Consider the following 27,671-nt stretch of genomic DNA (forward strand, 5'->3'; position numbering starts at 1 on the left):
AATAAAATGTCACTGAACAGCACTGGTTCCGACTAAAACATGGCTGATTCCTTCTGCGCGAATGAGATGCGCATACTTTTTTTTCAAGCATAGTGGGCACTCTGATTGTTTATTATCCTGTGCCATTATTATCAGTATTATAAAATATATTTAAGAAAATAGAATTACTGATTATGGCGTCATCACTTAATTTCTATTATACTAAGACTCACGACTTCAGAAAATGCCTATGTTATTTAAAATAAAACCACGTGTTCCCGAATAAAATGACATTTTTATTATCAAACTTCAAAGTGACAGTTTTCACAGGGACGTGCTTGTCAGGGGGTGACGTGTTAGTTTAAAAAACAATTACTGCATTGGGCATAATGTTGGATTTATTTACAATTTTTAGTAAAGGAGGCATAGTATTATGGTGCTTCCAAAGTACAAATCAAATATTCACTCCTTCTGTTAATGCTTTAATAAAGAATGTCATTTTACAGGTAAATATTTACATTGTAATTACAAAATATGTTACAAAGTATGGGCAGTATGGGTTCAGTATACTTGATTTTGTTTTGTGTAAAAACTTTAGACATTAGAGTTGCTCTTAAAATTTGGTTTTTAAAAGGATTTAAAAGTTAAAATATATTGCTTAATTTTTAATTGTGCTGTATTTTACTTATATCCTTAATAATTTATTTTCTCTTTGATACCAATTGTTATATATTGTAAGTATATTACTTTTAGACTTATTATAGGTGCTTATAATACTTTATTTAAATTTCTGAAAAAGCAAGACTACATCAATGTAAAACCACTGCTTTTGTTCTGATAAATACATCCCTTCCTTTCTATCTTCCCTTACTTTTATTCAACTTAAAATAATCTCACCAGCTATTACCTTACTGTTCTTACATTTACATGTATCATTATTTCTTGTCATTATTTTAGAATTATTTTGTCTGCTCTTATATGTGATAAGTTGGATTAACAATAGTTCTATTGTTAATCCAACATATCATTTCCAAAATAAATTGTAGTATCAAAGCCTATTTCTCCATGTATCACTTGATACCATCTCATCAATTAACCCACATCTGCATTCAAATCACTTTACAAAGATCATAAAAAGCTTTTCTTTCATTCTCACCCAGACTGATGTAAAATTATTACTCCATAAAAGTTTAATATAAAAATGTATTTTTAGGAAAGGAGTGGTGTAAAAACATTCGACCATGATGGGTTAGTTCTTCAGTATAAGTTAGATAATGAATTTGATTTGGTATTTGTTGTTGCATACCAAAAGATACTGCAGTTATCCTATGTAGACAAATTTCTAAATGATATTCATCTTGAATTCAGAGACAAGTATAAAAATGAGCTTACTGAGAAGTTGTATTTTCAAGATTTCAGTTTTGTGGATACTTATAATTCCACATTAAAGTCAGCTGAAAATTGGTCCAAGGTTCAATTAAAGCAGCCGAAACAGATGAGGACTTTTGAGGAGTCTTTTAAATCTAAAAAGACTGTGTCGTCTATGATAGAAAGGAAGGGTGAAGAAAAACCACAGAAATTAATTAAAAAAAAGGAAGTGAACTTCAGTCCTGAAGGTAATTGCTAAAGTTTTTGTACAAATTTATTGTTACTAGTTATAGCTCCCTAATCTATAGTTTTAATCTATAATTCTAGTGCCACAAGTCCATAAGATAGCTTCATGAAATAACAATCTTCACATGACTTAACAACTCTTCATCAATTTGTTTCTAGTCATCATATATATTTATTCTAAGCAGGTTTAAATTAAAAAGAATTTTAATTATTTTGGTCCCCTCGTCACGTAACCTAGGTATTACAGTTTTCTGGTCTGTATAGTGGTAACAACAAGCCTAGTTACAAAAAGAACAAAACTAGTGATATACAGAACTCTTATCAAGCCCATCCTCACCTACACGTCGGAAAGATGGATGATGACAAAGAGCTATGAAGAGCAATGAAGAACATTTAAGATGCTTTGAACGTCAAATCCTCTGGCATATCTATGGAGGAGTACAGGAGGGTAGATTATGGCGTAGATGCTATAATTTTGAACTTTACTGCCTGTATGAAAAATCCTAATATTATTAGGTCCATCAAAATAAACCAGCTGTGGTGGTTAGGTCACATAGAGAGAATGAATGAGATGAAGCCACCAAAACATATCTATAACCAAAGAATAGATGGAGTGAGAAGAAGAGGCAGACCCAGAGCAGGATTTAAGGATCAGGTGGAGGAAGACTTGAGAATGTTGGGAGTACGAAACTGGAAAGCCAAGGCAAAGAATAGGAGAGAATGGAGACTTATCCTTGAGCAGGCCAAGACCCACCATGGGTTGTGGAGCCAATGATGATGATGATAGTGGTGATTAGTTCTGTATCTTTACCAACCTTCCCCAGTACTTCTTTATTTGTAATTCTATCAGTCTATGATATATTTAATACTCTGGTATAACCAGAGATTGAAAGCCTTGATTCTTTTTAAATTGCATTTTATAATGTCCAATTCTTAGCTTCATATAATAATATTGAAAATATATAACATTGAATGGTCTGATTTCCAATCTTATATTTCTGTGTGTTAGAAGTGTCTTCATTCATATAAATGCTGATCTGGCAATCTCTATTTGCCTGATTATTTCTGCGGTATGAACATAACTTTGATCAATTTTCCAAGTACTGATATTATTCTACTTGTTCTATCACGTTACTATTCATTTTTAACATGTGGTGTGTATTTTTGTGTTGTGTGAATCTGGTGTTTGGAATTATTTTTTATTTGATTTCAACAGTAGTGTTGGAATTATTTTTTATTTGATTTCATTTTTATAGAACTCAATTTTATTTTCACACCTACTAAGTACCTCCAAAAAATATAAACGAAAATATGGTTTCAAAGATATTATTTGGAAAATACCAAATAATATCTTATTTTTAATTAAAAGACTTAATTTTTCGTCCAGTTTAAATTTAATATAATACACCTGCTCCTTCCTAATCCTTTACTAGTACTGTCTTTATTTATTATGTTTTATGAAAGACCAGCCCACTATAAACCATGCAATATGCATGGCATAACAAACTAGTTCTGTTCTGGTGTTTTGTTCGTTACTACAGTGTCCTTACTTTGGCGCCTCGAAGTTGCCAAATAATTTTGTATGAAGCTTTTTTATTGTGGCGTCATAATGCAGTTTATTATTTTTATTGAGAATAAGGCACAATGTGACTTTAAAATAAGGCTTATTGTGATGTTTAGATTTCCAATTTCCAATTCGGAAATCATACTTTATATATATATATATATATATATATATATATATATATATATATATATATATATATATTTATTAATATGAAACATTAATAAATGTTAAATTAAACTTATTGTAAAGGAAAATTGTGGCATATTCCCAATAAAAAACAGTAAGCTGCCATTTAAACCAATTCACCCAAATGTGATTATCTTAGAACATTGTTAAAAAATGCTAAAAAGACAACAGGTCAAATAAAACCAATTCGACTAATGCATTTTCGATGATATAAAGGGCTGACCTAATATACCTCTCTCTTTTTAAATAGATGTTTCTCACTCCATCTCACGTACGGTCCATACCGATCATAAACTTTTACCTAGACTGTATATATATATATATATATATACATATATATATATATATATATATATATATATATATATATATATTTATATATATATATATATATTTATATATAAATATATTTATATATAAATATATATATATATATATATATATTTATATATATATATATATATTTATATATAAATATATTTATATATAAATATATATATATATATATATATATATATATATTTATATATATATATATTTATATATAAATATATATATTTATATATAAATATATATATATATATATATATATATATATATATATATATATATATATATCTTTCTTTCTTTCTCCCCTTCCTTTTACCCTATCAGGGTGTCGGATTTGGGCTAGCTATTTTAATTTCCATTTACCCACTTCTTCCATTCTTTTCTGTTTCCTGCCGTTATTTTCAATTCCTCGAGTGATTTTTGTTTAAGTTTTCCCGCCTCTACTACTTGCTGTATCCATTTTTTTCTTGGTCTGCCTCTTTTTCTTTTTCTGATGTTTTTTGCTTCATAAATTTTTCTTGTTATTCTATTGGATTGCATCCTCATCAGATGCCCATACCAGTTCATTTGCCTCTTTGCTATTTATTATCGGTCCCTGGTTGGCCATTCTCCTAATAGTCTCGTTGCTTAATCTATCCCATTTTGTCTTTCCAACTATCCTTCTTAGATGTCTCATCTCCATTGCGTTTATCCTGCTCTTATGTTTTTCCAGAATTGTCCAGTTTTCACTTGCATAAAGCACAGTCGGTATCACTATTGTGTTATATATTTTTATTCTTGTTTCTCGTGCAAGTTCTCTTTTTCCCATTATTGGGGCTAACGCATAATATAACTCGTTTGATTTCTTTGCTCTATTTGTTATTTCTCAGTCTATTTTTCCGTCATTAGTTATTATACTTCCCAGGTATTCGTAAGTTGTTATTATTTCCAATTCTGAGTTTTTACATTTTATCTTTATTTGATTATCTTCCTTATCTCCTTTGCCGCTGATTATCATTATCTTACTTTTTTCCTCGTTTATCTCCATTTTAAGTTTTTCTATTTGTTCTACCCATACATCCATTAGTTTCTGCATTTTATTCTCGGAATCTGCTATTAGTACTATGTCGTCTGCATACATTAAGGACTCTATTGTTACCGGTTGTAATCTGTTGTATCCTATTATTGTCTGTAGTTGATTAGTTCTGACTCTAGTGTTTCTTATCAATTCGTTCATTACTATTATGAATAGCAAAGGGCTGAGACTATCTCCTTGTTTAATACCTCTCTTCCAATTTAATGCTTCCGATCTTTCCCCGGTTATTTGTACCCTTCCTTTTACCTCTTTGTAAGTACTTTCTATAATTTTTATCAATGCATTAGGTATGTTTATTTTCCTCAAGCATTTCCCTGTAATATGTCTTTCTATCGTGTCAAATGCTTCTCTTAGGTCTATGAATGCTAATACTAGCTTTCCCCCGTATCTATGCTTCTTTCTATTAGGTTTCTAATGATATATATGTTGTCATTTGTCTGTCTTCCCGGTCTAAATGCCGTTTGTTCTTCTCCCAATACCATTTCTACTTCTTGTCTCAGTCTCTTCTCTATTATTTTCGTACATATTTTAAAGCATACCGCTGACAGACATATTGCTCTATAGTTGTCGCAGTTTACATGTTCTCCTTTTTTGTATATTGGCACGATGATATTGTTTGCCAGTCTTTAGGGATTGTTTGTTTTTCCCACGCCTCTTTATATATTTTCCATAGCCAGTTTATTCCCTCTTCTCCCATGTATTTTACCAGGTTTTACCAATTTCCGGTTCAATTTCATCATCTCCACCTGCCTTGCCTTTTTTTATATTTGATAATCCTTCTATTACATCTTCTCTACTTATTTGCTCTGGCTCTGTGTTTTCTTCGCCTTCATTGATTATATTGTCTTCCTTTATCATTTCGGTATCAAATTTTTTCTCTTAATATTCTTTCCATACCCTAGCTATTTGTTCTGGGCTTATTTGTATTTGGTTTGAAGTATCTCTTACTGCGTTTATTTCCTTTCGTTTTCCCTGCCTTATGTGTCGTATTGTCACATAAGGCACGTATATATATGTATATATATATATATATATATATATATATATATATATATATATATATATATATTATATTTCATTACTATTTTAGAAAAAACTCTTGAACCTCCGTCACCTCAAGCTCAGAAGAATGGACTTATTGACGAAGAAACCTTAGCTTTAAATAGAGCAAAATTTGCTAAGAAGATGCAGAAAAAGAAACCAGAAGCAAAGTAAGTTGATTTTTTTAGACTTAGTTCCTCTTAAAACCTCATAAACATTTTAATTACTATTTAGATAGTTAAGAAACATTAGTTTAAAACAAGATTCTAGACGCCTTTGCTCTACCTTTCATATGTCTTTCTCATATCTTTTAAAAGAGTCAACAGTCTCATCGGTTTTCATTTTACTTAACTACTTAACTAGCTAACATTTATTAAAAAAATGTACTAACGAAAATTGTATAAAGTGACTGAGTGCCACGGATCCGTGATGCTAAGATGTCATCAAAAAAATTATATACATAAATGTTAGGTTTATTTATTACACAAACAAAAGAAATTACAATTAAAATGTGCTAAATCTTAGACATTTTATGGTAACACTGTTTTGTACAAAGTTCAGGATTTTCAGGACACAACTCACATTCAAGTATTGTTGCCTTTCGTATTTTGCTGCACTGACGGCAGCGCTTCCTTTGTAGGATGCTGAAATAATTCATTCATCTTTGACAACACTATTGTTCGCCTAATTTCAGTATTATCAGTCCAGATATAATGCAGGGATCAAATTTGAGCTTTTTTCTCTTTTGTCAACTTTCTTATTCTCCTCTGCCGGTTGTTGGGACAAATCATTCAAAATTACAAATTGTTGAAATAGTAAATGTATATATATATATATATATATATATATATATATATATATATATATATATATATATATATATATACAGGGTGAGTACCACTAATGAGACGGAAGATTACAGCGAAACGGTAAAAGATTTTGAAAAAATCTTAAATGTATAGTATGTAGGTTGATAAAGGCTACATTTTAAAATTATTCTGAAATGTACAGGGTGTCACAATAAAGCGCGGCGTTTCAAAGTTATATTTTTTCTTATGGAACACCCTGTATTTTATTGGATTTTCTAATTGTCTGCAAAAAATAAGGTGTAGTTTCATAAGATTTCTCTATACCTATGTACAGAGTGTTCCGATTTATGTCGAATTTTCTTAAAATGTAAAACTTTAAACAAGGACTCATTCTTAATTTATTTAAGCAATTCTAATAAAATTACTCATAGATCTAAATAGCTGGATATTAATCGAATGTATTTCATGATTATAATTATTAAACATTTATTTACAGGGTATTCAAAATTTGTAGTTTCATTATTGGATTATTCAATGTGTAATATAAGTCTTATTTTAAATGGAACACCCTGTATATTAATGAAATATTAAATTAAAATTTTTTTTCTCTTCCGAATGATATACGGATGTCCTATAACTAGGACTGATAGTTCTGCTGTAATTTAAAATTTTGTTAAACGGAAATCGATTTCAAATATTTATAATTGTTACTTTCGATTTTTAAACCCATCATATTGACATATTGGAATAAACGAAACCAGTGTAGTTGTAAATACATTTTTTGTGAATACATTTTTATGTCTTTGGATTTGTATTCGTTGGGAATAGGATAATTAGTATTAAAATATGATGAAAAGAAAAAAAATTTGTTGAAAATCTGATGTTTTTTAGATTTTCTACGATTCATAAAGTGAAAGGCAATTGCGCAGAGGTTACAGTTTTCAAAAATGACGTAGATATTAACGTTATGTTTAATTTTTTGTATTATTTTAAGTATTAAAATAAGTTTAATACTTAAATAAAAATAAAACTGTAAAATATATTTATTTCTTTGAAGTCATAATAATAGATGTACCTATAACTTCTTACGTGCTTACGAGCACACACTCTTTTTTTGAAAGCAATTAAATACATAACGAAACAGAAAGAATTTTAATAAAACAAATAATACAAACTATTACAAAATGAATAATGAACATAAATAATACAAAATAATCCAAAACTTACTATAAGTAAAACATGTTCAGGTATGTAACAGATGTTCAAATTGCTGGCCATCTTGTGCAATACAACAAGCGATTCTATCTTCGAATGATTTATTTACATTATTTCACATAGCTGGAGTTATTAAAGCAAACGCGTTTGTAATTCTTAATTTCATCTCTAGTAGTAGGAGGTGTAGCATATACAATTTTTTTAATATAACTCCATTTAAACAAATCCATCTTGGTCAGTCCTGGTGACCTAGGGGGCCAATTATATGAACCACCTCTACCTATCCATCTGTTTGTAAATTTTCTGTTAAGGTAGTTCTTAACATCACGTGAGAAATGAGTAGGAGCTCCGTCCAACTGGAGCCACATTTTTGTTCGTAGGCTAAGTGGAAGGTTCTCAAGCAGTGTCCAAAAATCTTGTTTTAAAAAATTTAAGAAATTTGTCCCATTGAGATGTCCGTCAAAAAAATACGGGCCGATAACGTACTCGCCCATAATGCCGCCCCAAACATTAACACTCCATCGGTGTTGGCGATCAACAGTTCGAAATAAATGTTTATTTTCTGTGTCATAATAATGAAAATTATGTCTATTTACTAGACCATTATTATGAGAAGTCGATTCGTCTATAAATAATACATTTTAAAAAAATCAGGATTTCCAACTTTATCTAAAGTCCACAAACAAAAATTTAAACGGTTACCATAATCTTGTTCTGTCAAATGCTGGTGAAGTTGAATGTGATACGGATGAAAGTGGTTGGTCTTAAGTATTCTACATACACTAGTTTGACTAATTTCTAATTCACCCGAAATTTTTCTTGTACTAATATTTGGGTTTTCCGTAACAGAAAGCAGGACATTAAGTTCGTTAACGTTGTCACCAATAACTGGTTTATTTTTATTTACCTTTTCGTATGCAACATTACCAGTAGCACGGAATCTATTAAGCAATCTCTCAAAAACTTCCTTTTGTGGGTGTCTTCTATCAGGATACTTTTGAGCATAAACTTTAGAAGCTAAGAGACAATTTACCAAACATTCTCCAATGCAAAGTACCATCGAATCTTTTATGGATAGCGTAATTCTTCATTTTTAGGAACAATGAAAGTTAAACATTACACGCGAATGTTTATATTTTGACAATTACCAGACCGTAATGTCAGAAAATGACAATGCCATACAATGAGATTAACTAACTATATCTTTTGTTTTAAAATCAATATGTACACCGATGAAGAGTTTAAATAATTGTAAATTACGCAAAAACTATGAGACTTAAGTATAGGACATCTTTATACCATTCAAAAGAGGAAACTTTTTTTAGTATTACGATTAATTAATATCCATGGTATTCCATTTAAAATAAGCCTCATATTATATATTGAATAATCCAAAATTGAAACTAAGTTTTTAACACCCTGTAAATAAATGTTTAATAATCAATAATGGAATAAATTTAACCATTACCCAGATTTACAAAAGATGTTACCAGATAATTGGATGCAGTCAGGTGTAGACATTGGTAGTGCAACAAACTATATTAATGCTAATTTATTTTAAGTATAACTGATTTAACTGAACACGAAACTATTCCTACGTCGAAAGCACATCACGAAATGACACTAACTAATTATCAACGGTAAGATAATAACTGGGATTATAGTGTTTTTAACAATTACTTATGAACATTTCAATCACGTTTTGAATATGTGCAAGTTTGTCGGTTTTTCTACGGTACTTTTAATTACCTTTATCATTAAAATACATCCAGCTGATTATTTATTTAGCAAAACTGTCAAAATGACAATATATGAAAATTTCCGTTAAGATCTCATTATATATAATTGTATAAAATATGTAAATATATATTGTAACACAATTTTTTTGTTATAAATAAACTCTATTTCCAGATTTAGCCATACGGCTCACACTCCCTCTAAGGGGAAAATTCACTCATCCCAGATACCTACGGTATCAAAAGGATTGAGCTCTGGTGGGACTCTTTCCGTGTTATCGAGCCCTAGGTGACTTGGTATGCTGGAGTATCTCCCAAAAATTTTCGTACACATCTGGACATTGAGAGTAGTATAGCTTTCTGCATGATCTTGTAGAGATGTTCATTCAGACCTAGCTTTTTTATGTTTTCTAGGAGGTTCTTTGGAATGACTCCAGCAGTAGAGATAATAATAGGTATTGTGTGGGTACTTTCCATTCTCTCGTATTTGAATTTCCAGATCCCTGTACTTGGCAATTTTTTCGTTCTGTTTAATACGAATATTATTGTTGTTGGGTATCGCCACATCAATTAATATTGTTTGTCTCTTTAGTTTATTAACTAGTATGAGATCTGGTTTATTATGTGCCACTGTTTGGTCTGTGAGCACGCGGGTGAGTGCGGTCCCAGTATAGCTTGTAGTTGCCATTCTCAAGTATACTCTCAGGAACGTATTGATAATATGGAAGATGTTTTGTTTGAAGAAATCCCAGTTTGATAGCTATCTCTTTGAGAATTATCTTTCCTACTGAGTCGTGCCTTTCCTTATATTCAGTTGCAGCAAATGCCTGACAGCCCCCGGTAAGATGTTGGATGGTTTCCTGAGCTTGACATCCATATCAGCATTTGTCATTTTGGACCTGAGGGTCTTTGACGATATATTTCAGGTAATTTTTGGTTGGTATAACCTGATCCTGAATGGCCAGTAGTGAACCTTCTGTTTCAGGGAACATCTTTCCTGATGTCAGCCAATAGTTCGACGCTATATTGTCGACTTGGTCTTGACTGGCGTCATTGGGATGTCGCCCTTGCAGAGGTTTACCAATCCAGGTGCGCATTTTTTCATCCTTAGTAAGATGGTTTATGCGCATTTCTGGTTCCCTCAGTTTGATCGGTGTTGTATCATCTACTACACAAATCGCGCGATGTAGAGTAGATGTCTCAGCTTGCATCTGAAAATAAGTTCTTAAATTATTTTTTTTTTGTATTTAAGTAATTTGTTTTTCTAGTTGCTCACTTATATCCATAAGTCCTCGTCCTCCTAAATACCGCGGTTGTTCTTTCTACCGCACTTCGAGGATGGTGTTTTTGTGCTTTTGTGAGGTGTGTTCGTACTTTTCGCTGAAGATTTTCTATAGGTATCCGTTTTTGTCCGCTTAACAATACCAAATTAGTAGCTAAGCGCGGAACATGCGTAGGTGTTTAGTGCCTTAAACAAATTTTACTGTTAAGGTGTGAACGAAGCAGCTGTTTTACCCTTCGTATAAACTCAATAGTTATCTCAGTTTTCATTTGCTTATGATCAATCTTCCGCGCTTGCTTTATTCCGAGATATTTATACATATCATTTTCACCCATGACCTCGATGTTCTGGCCGTTTTTCATATCGAATCTGCCGGGCTGAACCTTTTCTTTGATTATATTTAAGACACGGCACTTGTCAAGACCGAAGTGCATACTAATATCATTAGAGAAATTTTCTACTGTTTTTAGCATCTGATCCAGGTGGCTTCGAGTGGAAGCTAATAGTTTTAAATCATTCATATACAATAGATGATTAAGCTTTGCAACAACAGTAGTGTTATTTTTGATGCTAAAACCTGTGTCAGTTTTGATGTGTCACCAGGTATTTTGAGGTGAATTTTTGTCTTCCAATCTGACATGATATGTTTTAAAAAGGTCACTATGTTATCATCGTATATATTTTTAATATATCTATAAGCCATTCATGTGGCACTGAATCAAACGCTTTTTTGTAGTCGATGAAAGCAGTAAAGAGATTCCGTTTTTTGCTATATGCTTTGTTAGAAATGACAAGAGTCGATGATAAGTTGTTCTTTGCAGCCCATGGAACCCTTAGCGCATCCTTTCTGTTGAGGCTCTATGATATTGTTTAGAGCACAGTGTTGGTTGATACGCCGGGCTACACAGGATGTGACCAATTTATACAGAGTTAGAAGACAAGTAATTGGGCGGTACTTGGTTGGATCTTGGGTGTTATTTTGATCTTTGGAAATTAAATAAGTTGTTCCCTGGGTTAGGAAAGATGGTATTTCCTGTGGATTAGAAATAGTGTGATTAATTATTGGTGATAAGCAATCATGAATACTTCTTTCAAAGGAAATTCGTGTCACAATTTCTAGCCATAAATAATTGCTTTTTTTATCCGATGCTGCACCATATATGGTCAAGGCAGGACCAAGTTTGATAATATTTAAAAATAAAAAATATAACAGAATTGCGGAAGAAATTAGAAAAAACCTTCCATTTGTAAACTCCCTGATATCAAGCATAAAAAAGTATTCCTCAAATCTCCTATAAGAATTCAACTCTATAAAGAAATGCTTCCAAATATTCCACCTCCACTAGAACCCGTTTTAACACGGTGGGGAACATGGTTGGAATCCGCTTTTTATATTCAGACTATTTCGTAGATTTAAAATATATAATTAACGCATTTTACGGATGAAAGTTCCCAAATCTCTGCTAAATGCTAAACAAATTTTTAAAAACAACATTCTTCAGCAGCAATTTTTATTCATTAAATCAAATTTTATTGCTTCAAAAAACTATAACTCAATTAGAATCATCAAAGTTGTCCTTGATGGAAAGCATAGCTTTAATAAAATAAATTAGATCAGCTTGTCTAAATGTTAAATGTCTAAATGTTAAAGGTGGCACTAAAGATTTTTTCAAAAATTGTAATAATAATAATAACAATAATAGAGTTCTGCCCAATTATGTCGTAGAAGCCCATACATTGGAATATATGCACACGCTGATTTACTGTGCAGCAACAACAATTGCGACAGAAAGACCAGAACACAACAGGGTACTAATATCGAAGGGACAGATAACGAGTTGCACCTTGGGAAAAACGGCTGCTAACTAAAATTGAATCATTACGTAGGGACATTGGTCAAATCACGGAATATGTTCGAGGAACAACAAGTAGAAAAGTAATCAGAAGAGCTGAAGAAATAATGCTAATCACCGCAAGACACTCACAATATAATCCAGAAAACAACACAGCACAACACTGCCTGGATACATTAAAACAAAAGCTTTCCGTTTACTCAGGCCGACTAAGAAGATACAAAATTGGTAACAAACGAAAATCTGACAATACGCTTTTTGAAAATGCCGAGAAGGCGTTCTATCGGAAACTTAATTCTACTGCAGAAAGTGCCACTAAATCTTACCCAAGCCGAGAAGAAATCCATGAGTTTCTTTCCACGCCAGCTGCTCTTAACACCAACGCTGGATGGATCGAAGATACAGTGCACAACTGCCAACACTACGTTACTGCTCCCTACGAACCCTTCACTAGTGAAGAAGTTTTAAATATTATCAAAGAGCTTCATAACTGGAAATCTCCTGGACCAGATGGCGTTCAGAACTTCTGAATTTCAGAACACAGACATTTAACATTTAGACAAGCTGATCTAATTTATTTTATTAAGGCTATGCTTTCCATCAAGGACAACTTTGATGATTCTAATTGAGTAATAGTTTTTTGAAGCAATAAAATTTGATTTAATGAATAAAAATTGCTGCTGAAGAATGTTGTTTTTAAAAATTTGTTTAGCATTTAGCAGAGATTTGGGAACTTTCATCCGTAAAATGCGTTAATTATATATTTTAAATCTACGAAATAGTCTGAATATAAAAAGCGGATTCCAACCATGTTCCCCACCGTGTTAAAACGGGTTCTAGTGGAGGTGGAATATTTGGAAGCATTTCTTTATAGAGTTGAATTCTTATAGGAGATTTGAGGAATACTTTTTTATGCTTGATATCAGGGAGTTTACAAATGGAAGGTTTTTTCTAATTTCTTCCGCAATTCTGTTATATTTTTTATTTTTAAATATATCAAACTTGGTCCTACCTTGACCATATATGATGCAGCATCGGATAAAACAAGCAATTATTTATGGCTAGAAATTGTGACACGAAATTCCTTTGAAATGTGTTTCTTGCAAACATAGGATGGATGGATGAAATTTATTTATAAGAAATGGGTATGGTACCCATTTAGGTTCCATTGAATAATAGAGTTAAAAATAGTTTAATTAATAAGTCTCCGAAGAGGAATCGCTAGAATCATCGGTAGAAGTATTACTTAAAATTTGTTCTGTAATTTTGTTTTTAATTCTAGAACAACGGGATTTAAAATATCTTGGATTAACATAGGATGTATTTTCTTTAGAAGGTCTATCAATCCTTCGATATCCTCCGAGTAAGTTCTGGCGACACCGAGAGGATCTGAAGAACCATGCGCATTTTCAAAGAAGTCAATAAGTACCTATCCATTGTTAAAGTTTTCTGTGAAGAATTGACAGGTGCATTTGGTAAGATCTTTTACTAGGTTTCTGTTGTTTTCTTGTTGAGTTTTTGGTTTTTTGCTTCGTGGCTTCGGTTCAGCTAAGGCATTTTTGCATCTCTTATTGGGGGGATATTATTTCAGATAGGTTTCATTTAGGGTGCTGGGATGAGGATGTATCTTGATCAAAGGTATCCATTTGAGTCTCATTGGGTAGGTCGCAACTTATCGGAGTATGCTTATTTGATTGAGAGGTAATGATTTTTCTAGACGTTTCAGCCTCAGTAAGAGAGGATTGTGTAGAGGAATTTATCGACAAAGGAGCTGATTGTTGTACTGTAGTTTCAGTCTCAGTAGGAGAGGATTGTATAGAAGAAATTGTCGAAAGGGGAGCTGATTGGTTGGTGTACTTCCTGTAGAGAGTTTAGATGAACATTATTTTGGGTGTTATTTGAAGGAGTCTGATTATTTTTATTGGGACACTGAGATGCAAAATGTCCTTGCTGCTTGCACAAGTAGAAGCTAGAAATTGTGACGATGCTTTTCGATGGAACAGAAAATTCGATAGTTGTTACCCTCATGGTTAATTAACTGATCAAGAATCAGGTAATTTGTTTAAGTTAGGTGGCGCTATAAAAGTGTATCGTCGGAAACTCAAGATATGCTTGAATGGTGGATTTGAAGTCCCTATCCTGAGAAAGTCAAATTTGGAGTTATTAGTCTCGGGCTTGAATACGTTCTTGATTAATTACTACAATTCCATTGTCGTTTGATAGAAACTCATCGATTTTCTGTTCACTGGTAAAGAAGATACAAATACGATCATTTATAATTTTAGAAATGGAATGTATTTTTCTGGGATCCACTTTAGAAGTTACTGCATTAAGGTAAACTTCAACATTAGTGGTTGGGAGTGAGTGAAGTAGAATTGCTTGTTTTTTGTTTGTAAATTTATTTGTAGGTTGATTAAGAGCTGTAGAATATAATTCTGATTGTTGGTTTACAAGTAGATTGCCAGAACTTTCCGTGGTGGAAGTTCCCGCTGCTGAATCCATTTCCATGCTTGGGCTAAATAACCTGAATACGGCCCTGGTGCTTATAATGAATCATTATCGGAAGGACTGGTAATTAACCTCACGCCAAATCGGCAAAATAGTTGTTTAACCTTGATTTGTTATAGATGAAATAGGTTAGTTTTTAGTCCAGAAGAAGTAACCCTTCACGGTGTACCTTTGTTTAAATATTAGATATAAACAAAATTCTACATTTTAATAAAAAAAAAATCCCTATTTTGTCCAAACTAACAAGCTAATATTAAATATCAATTATCGCTAATTGCTGATATGATTACTGTTCGGAGGTTCGATCGGTACTCCAAGTTTTCATTTGATAATTTGTTAGCGGTATATTTGAATAGATTAATGTACGGCACAAGTTTAAAGTATCATCAATAGAAGAAATTTCATTCAATTAACTGCACGATTATTGCATGGGAGTCACTGATGTTTCATCAATAATTAAAATATTTGTTTTATAATAAAATATACATAAATGGGTATTGATATTATATTAAAATTTAATTATAATATTCTCGTTTTATTAAACGTTAATTTATGCAATCATTAAAATATTTCAAATAACATATCAAATATAGAAAACTATTAACTATTTAGTACCTACAATTTTGCCTCAAACAGAACAATAAACTTTGCCTATATTCATAGATAGCTCTTTGTAAGGTTTAATCCAAGTAGCGACACTACTTATTTTTGGCATTTTAAAATCAAAATAGTTAACAAATTAAACAAGCTCGACTGATGATGCTTAAGATTTCACTTTTACTTTTGAGAACAAAATGATTTGCAAAAGGACAATTCTATTCATACCCCACGCAATAAACTTTTGAAACACCCCTTTATTACGGGATAATAATCGGTTACCTGCTACAATACCAACAATATTAGGTAGTATGTATAGGTACTATCGGCAATATTGCAGACTAAAATATTGAAATAAAATGAACATTTGAACTTCCAGTTACTTATTCATACCATTATCTACGGTTAGATAAATATTATTTAAAATCCGCAATTCGAAATAAATTGACGTTTATGTAATTGTTTATGTAAATGTTATGTTAATTGTTATATAAATACAATATGTTTATGTCACTTTTTGTATAAATATGTAAAATCCCCAGATATTTCATTAAATATGCAATGTATACATTTTGCATGTTTGCCCAAGTCTGATAATAACCTTTAGATGCCTCAGAGCTTTAAATAGAAAATTGAAATGTACAACATTTGCTCGAATGTTAAACAGAAAACTGCTATTACTGTTGTTGTCAAAAAACGTTTCACAGCAGAGCACCTACTTTAGACTATTTATAGTTGGAAGTCAGTATCGTATTTTGATAATTTAAGAACACATGTAAAATTATCGATAATGCGGAAAGCTACTGAGGATTGGAACGGTGGCATCACCATTGGCGGGAAGAAGATTTGCAACTTGAGATATGCAGATGATACTACTATCCTCGCTAGTTCTGAAGCTGAATGGATTCACTTGCTACAACGGATAGAAGACGTAAGCTTAACGATGGGCCTTAAAATAAACAGAGATAAAACGAGAATCATGATAATTGACAGAGCTAACAACAATCAAAACCATCTGGTCATGATAAACAATATCGCTGTTGTAGATAAATTTGTGTATCTGGGCTCATTAATAACCAACAAAGGAGGCTGTACTGAAGAAATAAAGCGGCGGTCAGCAATCGCAAAAAGCGCTATGGCAAAATTAACAAAAATTTGGAAAAGCCATGAAATAACAACCGATACAAAAATGAGACTAGTAAGAAGTCTAGTTTTTCCAGTTTTTACTTATGCATCGGAATGCTGGACCCTTACTGAGAAAGACAAAAAGAACATAGATGTATTTGAGATGTACTGCTGGAGACGAATGCTGAGAATACCATGGGTGGCCCGAAGAACAAATGAATCCATACTGGACCAGCTAAACATAAAGAAAAGACTAAGAACACAAATATCAGAACAAATAATAAGCTATTTTGGACATGTGCTTCGAAGAAATGGTCTTGAAAAACTTACCATCCAGGGAAAAGTAGAAGGCAAAAGAAATAGAGGTAGATCTCCCACACGATACACGGACCATATTGTTGCTACCATTGGTGCCCCATTGTCAGAATGTGCTAGAATGGCAGAAGATAGAAAAACGTGGAGGAACATTGGGAAATTTAGCTAATAGCTTCATGATATTACGATACCTGCATCAGGTTAACAACTAAGAAGAAGAAGAAGTAAAATTATCAAATACACGTCAACGATTCTGTCTGAGATATATGATATACCTAAAATATTCCAATGCAGAATAACAATTTGTCCTACATTACTTAGGAGTTCATGATGGAAATAAAATCCATAAAGTTCCTTGAATTATAATTTACAGAACGAACTTTACAAACCTAATAGACGTCAGAAGTTAGAGACAGGTAAATATTGACTCAGATCTATTCATTGTAGGGGTTAAGTGTCGACAACGAATTTTCAACGCAAAAACGGGCTACTCGACAAAAAAAATATAATTTACATGTTGTAAAAAGTGAAAACAGAGAAACAGTTCAACCAAGAGCGTTTCTTCCGCCTTATCCATTACTTTCCTTCGATTTTACCGTTGAGAGTTAACCGGAGAATGTTCTTTATTATGTTGATTTGTTGAACTGATAACTGTTGCTATTATTTATATTATTAAATCATTTTAGAAAAAGTCCTAAAAGTCCTCCTGCAGAAAAAGCGGGCAAAAAACCCAGGGTATGGGATTTAAGTGGATCTAACAAGGATTTGGATATACTGGAACGGACAACAGATAGACCCGAGGATGCCAGAAGCAATTATACACCAGATGCTGATGTAAGTAATTTAGTATTATTGTAAATTCATATTAATATTTTTTTTATATTTATACATACACTTAAATATTTGGAATATCTGATACTTATTTTAACCCTTTCTTATAATATGTGTTACTTTGAAAGTATTTCGAACTGATGTCATAGTTAGATTAATAAATTTTAACCTCAAAAGGAATATATCTTGATCTGATTCACTATTTACATTTACAGTACCTATACAATTATCACAATTTGTATATACCTGATCTAAAATATTTCCGCATGTGGAAGTCAACCTTGTAGGTGTAAAGTTCCTGGGTGATAATCCATAAGATGCTAGAAGACCAGAAAATCTTTGTGAATTATTTAGTGTCAGAGAATTTACTTTAAAATCGCCTGTTAAAAATATGAATTGATTTGGTTTAAAATTTGAATTTAAGACAAGTTTTTCATAAAATACATGAAATTTACCTTTAGGAGATCTGTAGCATACTAAAATTGTTTGTTGATTTGAATTATAATGCCATTTCAACCCACATACCTCAATGTCTTTTTCAACACAGTACTGATCGAGTAATGATCGATGATCGGCAACCACCCCCCACCGAAGAAGAAATTAGAGAAGCCATCGCAACACTGAAAAATAATAAAGCTCCCGGTTCGGATAATCTCCCTGCCGAACTTTTCAAAAATGGCGGCGACCCCCTCATGAAACACATACATAAACTGATAACTGCAATCTGGCAACAGAAAGAAACACCCACAGACTGGAAGTTAGGTGTACTGTGTCCTATACAGAAAAAGGGAGACATGATGGTGTGTGATAATTATAGAGGCATCACTCTACTCAATATGGCATATAAAGTGTTGTCCAACGTATTGTACAAAAGACTCCTCCCCTACGCCGAAAAAATAGTGGGAGGATATCAGTGCGGTTTCCGTCCTAATAAATCAACAACGGACCAGATATTTACAGTGAGGCAGATCCTTGAAAAAACCCTAGAGTTCGGCGTCGACACCCACCACATATTTGTTGACTTCAAAGCCGCATACGACTCCGTTAATAGAAATAAACTTCTACTTGCTATGGTAGAATTTCGCATTCCGTTTGATCTTGTCCGGTTAACTGAACTTACACTCACAGGTGCAGAGAGCATGGTAAAAATCCAAAACGATCTCTCAAGACCCTTCCATTGCAAAAATGGACTAAGACAGGGTGATGGACTATCGTGTCTCTTATTTAACCTGGCATTAGAAAAAATAATTCGAGAGTCGCAGATTACTACGAATGGTACTATCTTTAACAAATCAGTACAAATTGTCGGATACGCAGATGACATAGACATCATAGGAAGGTCCACAGAATCTCTGACTGAAGCATTTCGGTCGTTAAGAGCATCTGCACACAGAATGAGACTGAATATAAATGTTCAAAAGACCAAATATATGTGTTGCACTAGGTCAAGCAACCCGACACCTACACGAATAATAATTGATGACCTAGAACTGGAAGGTGTTGACACCTTCATATACTTAGGGTGGCTGCTAACCAAAGATAACAACGTCAGTGAAGAAATCAAAAGAAGAATAGTGCTCGCCAATAAGTGTTACTATGGCTTAAGAAGACAGATGGCCTCAAAAATGCCTAGAAAAATTAAACTGACTGTATACAAAACACTAATAGGACCAGGGCTAACATATGGTTCAGAAACTTGGACACTAACACAGAATGACCAAGAATTGCTCAAACGTTTTGAGCGAAAAATACTAAGACGAATATATGGAGGCATAAAAGAACAAGGTTTGTGGCGCAGGTGTTACAATTTTGAGTTGTATAGAAGATTTGGAGAACCTGACGTTGTAAAATTCATTAAGGTAGCACGCCTCAGATGGATAGGTCATGTAATCAGACGAGAGGAAGATGCCATAGTCAGAAAAGTTCTTGACCGAGGAGGGCCGATCGGACAACGAAGAAGAGGAAGACCGAGACTTAGACCAGACTAGAGTATCAAGACAACCTAGAAAATGATTTGAAGTCTATCGGAATTAGAGCATGGAGAAGAGTTGCCAGAGACAGGGGCGAATGGAGGATTGTTCTGAAGAAGGCTTTGGCTCATAAAGAGCTGTAACGCCACTGATGATGATGACTGATCGAGTAAAATGGAACTATCCTTCATACCATCCCTTGCCCAAACTGCAACGCCACCACATTTATTTTGGGATCTACTAAAAGAATTTACAATTTTAAAATTTGGAAAACTATAATGAATCATCTCGCCATCTGCTGACCACGTCTCAGTCATACAAAGAAATTTCAAATCAGACTCCTTATAATCAGTATATAAACAATCCATTTTAAATTGATTTAGTCCCTGAATATTTGATACAAGGAGATCGTACTCATCCCTTCCTTTTCCTGTTTTAAAAGTAATTTCTTCATCCTTCACTTTATATGCGTATGTGTTGGGCACTTCATAAAAAACCTACTTACATAGGAGCCTAGTGGCCATAGTTTTGGGTCTATCGCTATACCGAAATTTTGTTCAAAAATTGAAACTTTAAAAGATGTTAACGACGTACTTATTACTTCTGGAAAGTGTTTTTCCAACATCTTTCAATCATTCAAGATTTTCTGCCGTTTTATGTTGGTCTACTCTAGTAACACGGAGATGGCTAAATTTTGGGACACCCCTGATTTCGGAGTTCTCAATATTACCTATAACAATACGTCCATTCTTTTTGTTATGCCTAACAGTTTTCAATTTTTGCCCACTATTATTTGTAACCGAATTTGTATTCTCAATATTTATCAAATTTTCATCGTTTGTTAAATTAATATCTGAATATTTTGCCTCCGTTTGTAGTCTTAAAATATCAGTTGATAATTGTTTATTATTTTCGATTAAGGAAACAACTTGTTTATTTTTATTGGTAACATTTTTAAACACAGTTTTTGTTGGGGAACTCCTTTCTTTATCAACAGCTAGACTTTCATTAACAGCAATATTTTTTGCCGGTATAGTTTTTTTGTTTTTTGGGTATTCTTTACTACTAGACTGTATCGGTCGTTCAAAATTGAGGTTTCTGTTAGATTCTGAGAGTTCTGTTAGGTTTATTAAATTCATATTGTGTTGAGTAGATAGCGACTGGTCAGTTAATTGCATATATTTAAATAAATCTAGTTGTTTTTTCAGTAAATTTATCGTTATTTGTAGATTTGATATTATTATTTCATTCTGATCAATAATTTTCTTTAAGCACCTGATTTCCTCGAATCCCTGGATCCTCATCGTCAGCTTCTTTATCCAAGATTTCGTTTGCTGAATCACTTAACCTCCCACCTTCACAGCCTATAACTGTTGTATCGTCGATATATTTAATACATTTTAATTGCTTCAGGCAGCCACTATATGATAACATTCCACATGTCGCACATAAAAGACCACTTTGTATAACTTTTTGCAACTTTTTACAGCACTTAACTACCGAGTCGTAAACACAACCTTTTGTCTGAGGAGCCATCAATTAACTGCATCTATGCCTATGCCGTCTTTAACTAGTTTCTTAACTAACAAATAAAGATCTAAAAATTAAAGGTTTGATGTTTAACAATATCCCAGGTGTTATTCAAGAGAAGTTATATACTCACAAGAATATACACAAAAAGTTTGTTTTGCCTATCAGAATATTTCTTGTAATAGATAAACAAACTAAAATTAGCACTTGCGTATAAAACAAACAAGCTAATCTGAGAGAAATTAGCGGAATGCATTCAGCCAAGCTTCTTACAAAACTGATGTCTCGAATATCGACGACTTCTTAGTTAACAATTTGAATTATATATAAAAGTTTCGAAACCAATTAAAAAAGACACATTTAGTAAATTATAATGGTCGGATTAGAGTAGGTTAGGTCTAAAAATAGCTGCGGTATTAAGTGCTGTATGGCAGTTTAAAACCTAGTTAGTTTTATATGCTTCAAAATATCCCTTCAACCAACTAGAACAAAAAAAAAAAATTACACAGTATTCATCAAAATTTGAAGTATTTTATCAATAATTGCTCGCATGTACAAGAGTAATCATAGTGTCTTGTGTAGGTTATTTTAAAGTTTTATTGATTTGGTAATTATACTGACATTTTATTATTTAAAAATTAAACAACTCAAACATTTTATTTTTTAGATGGTTGGTCAAATGAAAGGTGTAATTAAAGATCTAGAAGTGGAATCTTCTGATGATGATTACGAAGACGACGAAGAAGTCGAAACTGTTCAACAGAGCAAACCCGCCGCCAAAGGAGGAATGTTTTCTATCTTTAGAGGTCTAGTCGGCTCAAAGAATCTGACCAAAGCTGACATGGAACCAGTTTTGGAGAAGATGAAAGACCATCTCATTGCTAAAAATGTTGCTGCAGATATTTCGGAGAAGCTTTGTGATTCCGTTGCAACTAAATTAGAGGGAAAAGTATTGGGAACCTTTGATAGTGTTGCTACGACTGTGAAAAATACTCTAACTGAATCTTTGGTACAAATTTTAAGTCCAAAAAGAAGGGTTGACATTCTTAGAGATTGCATGGAAGCTCAAAAGGCTAACAGACCATATGTTATGACTTTTTGTGGTGTAAGTATTTTTTTTTTATTTTATTTTAAATTAAAGTGTGTCGACAACTATGGGCCATTGACACTGGTACAAGTTTATTACAATATATTTATGTTTATATACATATACAATCTGTTTATATAGAAGTTAGGATACATTAACATCTTAATATAATTACACTAAGTAGTAAAGGTGACAGTCTTCAAGGAAACGAATTATGGCACTGTACATGTTTGTAGAACCGAGTAGATCACTTAAATTATTTTGAAAGTTGTAGTAGTCTCTTTGAGGTTTGTAGTGGCCACATTCTAGTAATATGTGCTGGACTGTTAAGGACTCATTACAATGTTCACAGCGAGGATGGTTTTCAGAAGACATCAGATATCCATGAGTAAGACGAGTGTGACCTATTCTGAGCCTTCTGATAATAATATTGTCTTTTCTGCTCATTTGAGGCATGGTGATGGAGGTAACAGTTGGTTGAATTGTGTGTAGTTTTGTATTTTGCACGTTCCAGTGTGTTTGCCAAGTGCTTAGTACGTTGATCTTGATACTGGCCTTTAGGTATTGGTGAAGTTGTATGTTTTCCATATTTTCTAAGGAGCAGGTCAGTTTTGCTGCATGATCAGCAATCTCATTTCCATTGATACCAACATGGGTTGGTATCCAGATGATAGTTATTGAAACACCATTTTTTGACTGCTGTTGGCAGATACTGTGAATGCACTGTACAATGGGATGCATGGAGTATATATTTCTGATTGAGTCAATGGCGGAGGGAGAATCGGTGCATATTGCTAATGATTTCTCATTAGCAATGGGCGAGTCTAATGCCTTGAGTATTCCATTCAGTTCGGCTATGTGTATACTGCATCTGGAGAAAGCCCATATGATGCTACTGTTGTATTTGAGGTACTGACGGCACAACCGACGGCCTGTTCTTTGGAGGCATCTGTGTAGAGAATTTTGTCATAACGCTGTGTCTGTATAAGTTCCTCAAATGCTTGTACCAAGAGAGTTCCGGGCGTTTCTTCTTTTTTGTATCGGTTCAAACTGTTAAGGACAGTAGGTAGCTTTTTGGTCCACGGGGGAATTCTGGACGTAGTAAACGGAGTTGTGAGTTTTAGGTCTGTGTCTTTTAGCAAAGTTTTTAAAATTTGTGAGAAGGAATGTGTTCGAGGGTGACTATTATCTGGGACAGGGTGGGGAGTATTAATTAGTTTAATTACTGGGTTTTTTGGATTAGCAGAAATTCTAGAGAAGTAAGACAGAAGTAAACGTTGCCGTCTTATAAAAAGTGGAGGTTCTGAAGATTCGATATAAAGACTTTCAGAAGAACTTGATTTAAAGGCGCCGAGGCTAATGCGTAAAGAAATGTTGTGAATTGTATTCAGACTTTTAAGGTGAGTATCGGAAGCAGATATGTAAATAATGCTTCCGTAATCCAACCTAGAGCGGATCAATGTTCTGTAAATTCTTAAGAGGACTCTTCTTCTGCCCCCCGTTGATGATGAGCTAGAGTTTTTAAGATATTGATTCTATTTAGGCAGTTTGTTTTTGTATTCTGTATCTGATCTCCCCATGTAAGTCTTTTATCGAATGTTACTCCTAATAATTTGTGTTTATCAACCACTTGAAGAGGAGATCCATTTAGGTGAAGTAGATGAGGGTGAGTGTGATGTTAGATGATGTGTGATGTAGGGCATAAAGAATTATGCCCTACAAGGCAAGGCATGGGAGTACCGGTACGGAACGAATACTTACCTATATACGTTAAGTTTTGCAGACGATCAAGTAGTGATTGCACAAGACCAAGACGACCTCAGCTACATGATGAAGAAACTACAAGAAGAGTATACCAAGCCAATACTTGGGGTTTATAAGCACGAAAAAGGCAACAACAGAGGAAGAAATTACACAAAGATTAGGACAAACAAGAACAGCAATCCGACAACTTAACACAGTATGGTGGGATAGACACCTAAAAATATGAAGACAAAAACACAGATTTATAAAACATTAGTGCGAAGTATTATGACATATGGGGCTGAAAATTAGATCATAAACAAGAAAAACAGCAGTAAGATAGTAGCAACAGAGATGGAATGCCTGCGAAGATGCTGCAGAATAACAAGAATAGATAGGAGAAGTAATGACGAAATGAAGCAAAGAACATCAATAAAAACAGACATACTAACATATATAGAACAAAAAAGACTTAAGTTGGTATGGACATGTAAGAAGAACTAGCGACAGCAGATGGATAAAGAGAATAACCGAATGGAGCCCCATAGGAAGGAGGAAAAGAATTATTTCTTATTTTATGAGGAATTATTGTTTATTTTCAATAAGAGTATATTTTTTGTTTTATCTTTTTAAAGAAATGCGCCTTTATTTTTAAGTCATCCACAAAAAATTCTTTACATTATTAAAAACCGATACAAATGCACCGCTTTATAAAAGTCAGTGTATTTTTATTGAATTTATGTACTCGAGAAATGAACGGGGTATACGTAATGAAAACAAACATCGAAGGACGGAAATGTACATCCTATGCGTTGTTGTAACTTACTAAATGATTTTCTGTCGTGTTGTCGGAGGGGATCGGAGAATTACAATTACCTACTACGAGGCAATGTTGCCGATTTTAGCGCTTTATGTAGTGTGCAATATCTAATCCAAAACGTACTGTATTGAAGTAGTCGCCAATACATTAAACAAATGTTATTACAATTTTAGGTAAATGGTGTGGGAAAATCAACAAACCTCGCGAAAATTTGTTTTTGGTTGATTGAAAATAACATGCGGGTACTTATAGCAGCTTGTGATACGTTCAGAGCTGGAGCTGTAGAACAACTTCGAACCCATATGAGACATCTCAATGCGCTTCACCCAGCCGATAGGCACGGAGGACGAGAAATGGTCCAATTGTACGAAAAAGGATATGGTAAGGATGCTGCGGGTATAGCGATGGAAGCAATTAAGTTCGCTAGGGATTCTAGAATCGATGTTGTATTAATTGATACCGCGGGAAGAATGCAAGTAAGTTATATTTTACTGTTTGCACTCACTGATTTTATTAAGGGTTTTGGAAAGCTAAATTAACCTTTAAGGTTTCTCCACCTATCTCCTATTTCTTGAATGTAAATTATAAAACAAATAAATGTATTACAAATAATAATGAAGAAACATATTTATTTGCATATTTTACAAAATAAAATAGAAATTACACTTTTTACTTTTGAGTCTAGGTAAACAAATAAATAAATTTACAGTTAAAAACTATCAGCCTGACTGTTCGTATTACAAATAATTGTACAGTCACAGTAACTCCTTACAGGAGTTACAAATAATTGTAGTAATTTAATGTTTTTTGCAAGTGAAAGAATTGCATTTAACGCATTTCATGGATGCCGTTGAGCTTTATCTTTCCGTATTACATGGAAGACAAACTCCACGTTTTGGAAGATGAACTGTTTCCTCGTGTTCATTACCAGTTTGTTCATATGTGATTTTAAAAAATTTGTCTATATCTGAGGGTAAATTGGTTAGCTGAGCCCTTGAAACAAGGTGCTCTTTCATTAGACTCAGGGACAAATTTTTCAAAAAAATTCTTCGATCTTTTGGACAATTATCAGAACACGAAAATCTATACAAAAAATGGGCATTTATTCCACTTATGTTCAATAAACTGTAAAATATAACACAAGGTCATCTTTTGGAGATGCCAGAAACTGAGTATATTGCACACATTTTGTCCACCGTATCAACACCCCCTTTAGTTGATTTATAATCCATAATTAGTTGTGATTTTGAGTGTCTGAATGAATTTCGTCATTGTCGTATAAAGTTGAAAGCAAGATTACAGCTTGGGTTTTGCGAAGTACAAAATACACTAGCATCATGTGTTTTTATAATCCGAAAAGACAACTTTTAGTAACTTTTTCCTTGTGAGGTAAAAATTCTGCAGGAATTTCTGCCTTATTTTTTTTCAGAGTTCCAACTAAAGTGATTTCTATGCAGTAAATAATTAGCAAGTGGAATGCTAGTATAGTATTTGTCAGTGGTAAGATTTCAATTGCTATTTTCTGTCGTAAGAAACAAGTCTCTTTACAACGTCAGTTGGTAAGTTCGATGTAACGTACGGATCATTGGGCAGTTTGCTGCAATATATTTGCAGCAAATTTGAAGTATATCAGGTCTTTGCATCACATAAAGCATACATTTTGATGCCGTATTTTGCTGGTTTGCTTGGTATGTATTGTACCCAACTGCAACGATCTCGAAAATGATGAAGCATTTCGTCTATTGTAACGTATCTACCTAGTTTGAGGGACGTTTGAATATTGGTCACAAATGCATAAACAAGTCACCGATTTCAGCTAATTTGTCAATTTTGCGGCTCTGGTTGTGCGATCATCAAATCTCAAGCAATTTGTTGTAAAAAAAATCATTGGTAACTCATAACAGCCCTTGTTATCTCAATTCCTGTTCCGTCGCTTGCCCAAATTTCTCTGACATTTGCAAAATGCGATTTTTTACCCCAATCAAAATCGTTCTGAAGCTATTTTCTTGTGGCATTTTAAAGTCATTACTATTTAAATGGGAATAAGCCACAGTTAAAGGTTAAAGTAAGTTTATTGACGTTTCAATTTCCACTTCGGAAACCGTTCTCAAAATACAAACATTAGTAAATTAAACAAATTTTGTTTTTTTGTTACTTGGTGAAAAATTCTTCTAATAATTTAATTTTACGTTAAATCCTTGTACAATAGAGCCAAAATTGCTTGTTCTAACGAAAATTCGTTCTTGGAGGAAAACTATTTGTTACTTTGTCTGCCTTTTCCTATCTTAGCATTAAGGTCAACCATCAGAACGGTGAGGCTTTTAATCTTGAGTTGGTCAGTAATAGTTGTTATATCAGCTAAGAGCTTTTCAAGTTCTTTAAGTTCTTCTAGTTCACGACAAGTCATACTATCTTGAAGTTTTACAGTCCCCTTTAGACAATCTTTATGATATTCCTA

At 33.1% G+C, this 27,671-nt stretch overlaps 1 protein-coding gene across 1 annotated transcript in view; it reads left to right on the forward strand.

The window, feature by feature from the left end:
* The first annotated feature begins 289 nt into the window (after nt 1–289).
* The window catches only part of SrpRalpha (signal recognition particle receptor alpha), a 41,089-nt gene continuing 13,707 nt past the window's right edge, over nt 290–27,671 (forward strand). Inside the window, exons 1-6 of the mRNA XM_072535092.1 lie at nt 290–485; nt 1,193–1,595; nt 5,842–5,962; nt 17,919–18,066; nt 22,231–22,668; nt 25,387–25,689. Coding sequence (XP_072391193.1) covers nt 369–485; nt 1,193–1,595; nt 5,842–5,962; nt 17,919–18,066; nt 22,231–22,668; nt 25,387–25,689 — 1,530 coding nt within the window. The 5' untranslated portion in view covers nt 290–368. The remainder of the gene's footprint in view (nt 486–1,192; nt 1,596–5,841; nt 5,963–17,918; nt 18,067–22,230; nt 22,669–25,386; nt 25,690–27,671) is intronic.

The sequence above is a fragment of the Diabrotica undecimpunctata genome, chromosome 6 (genome assembly GCF_040954645.1).
Source record: "Diabrotica undecimpunctata isolate CICGRU chromosome 6, icDiaUnde3, whole genome shotgun sequence".
Classification (NCBI taxonomy): Eukaryota; Metazoa; Arthropoda; class Insecta; order Coleoptera; family Chrysomelidae; genus Diabrotica; species Diabrotica undecimpunctata.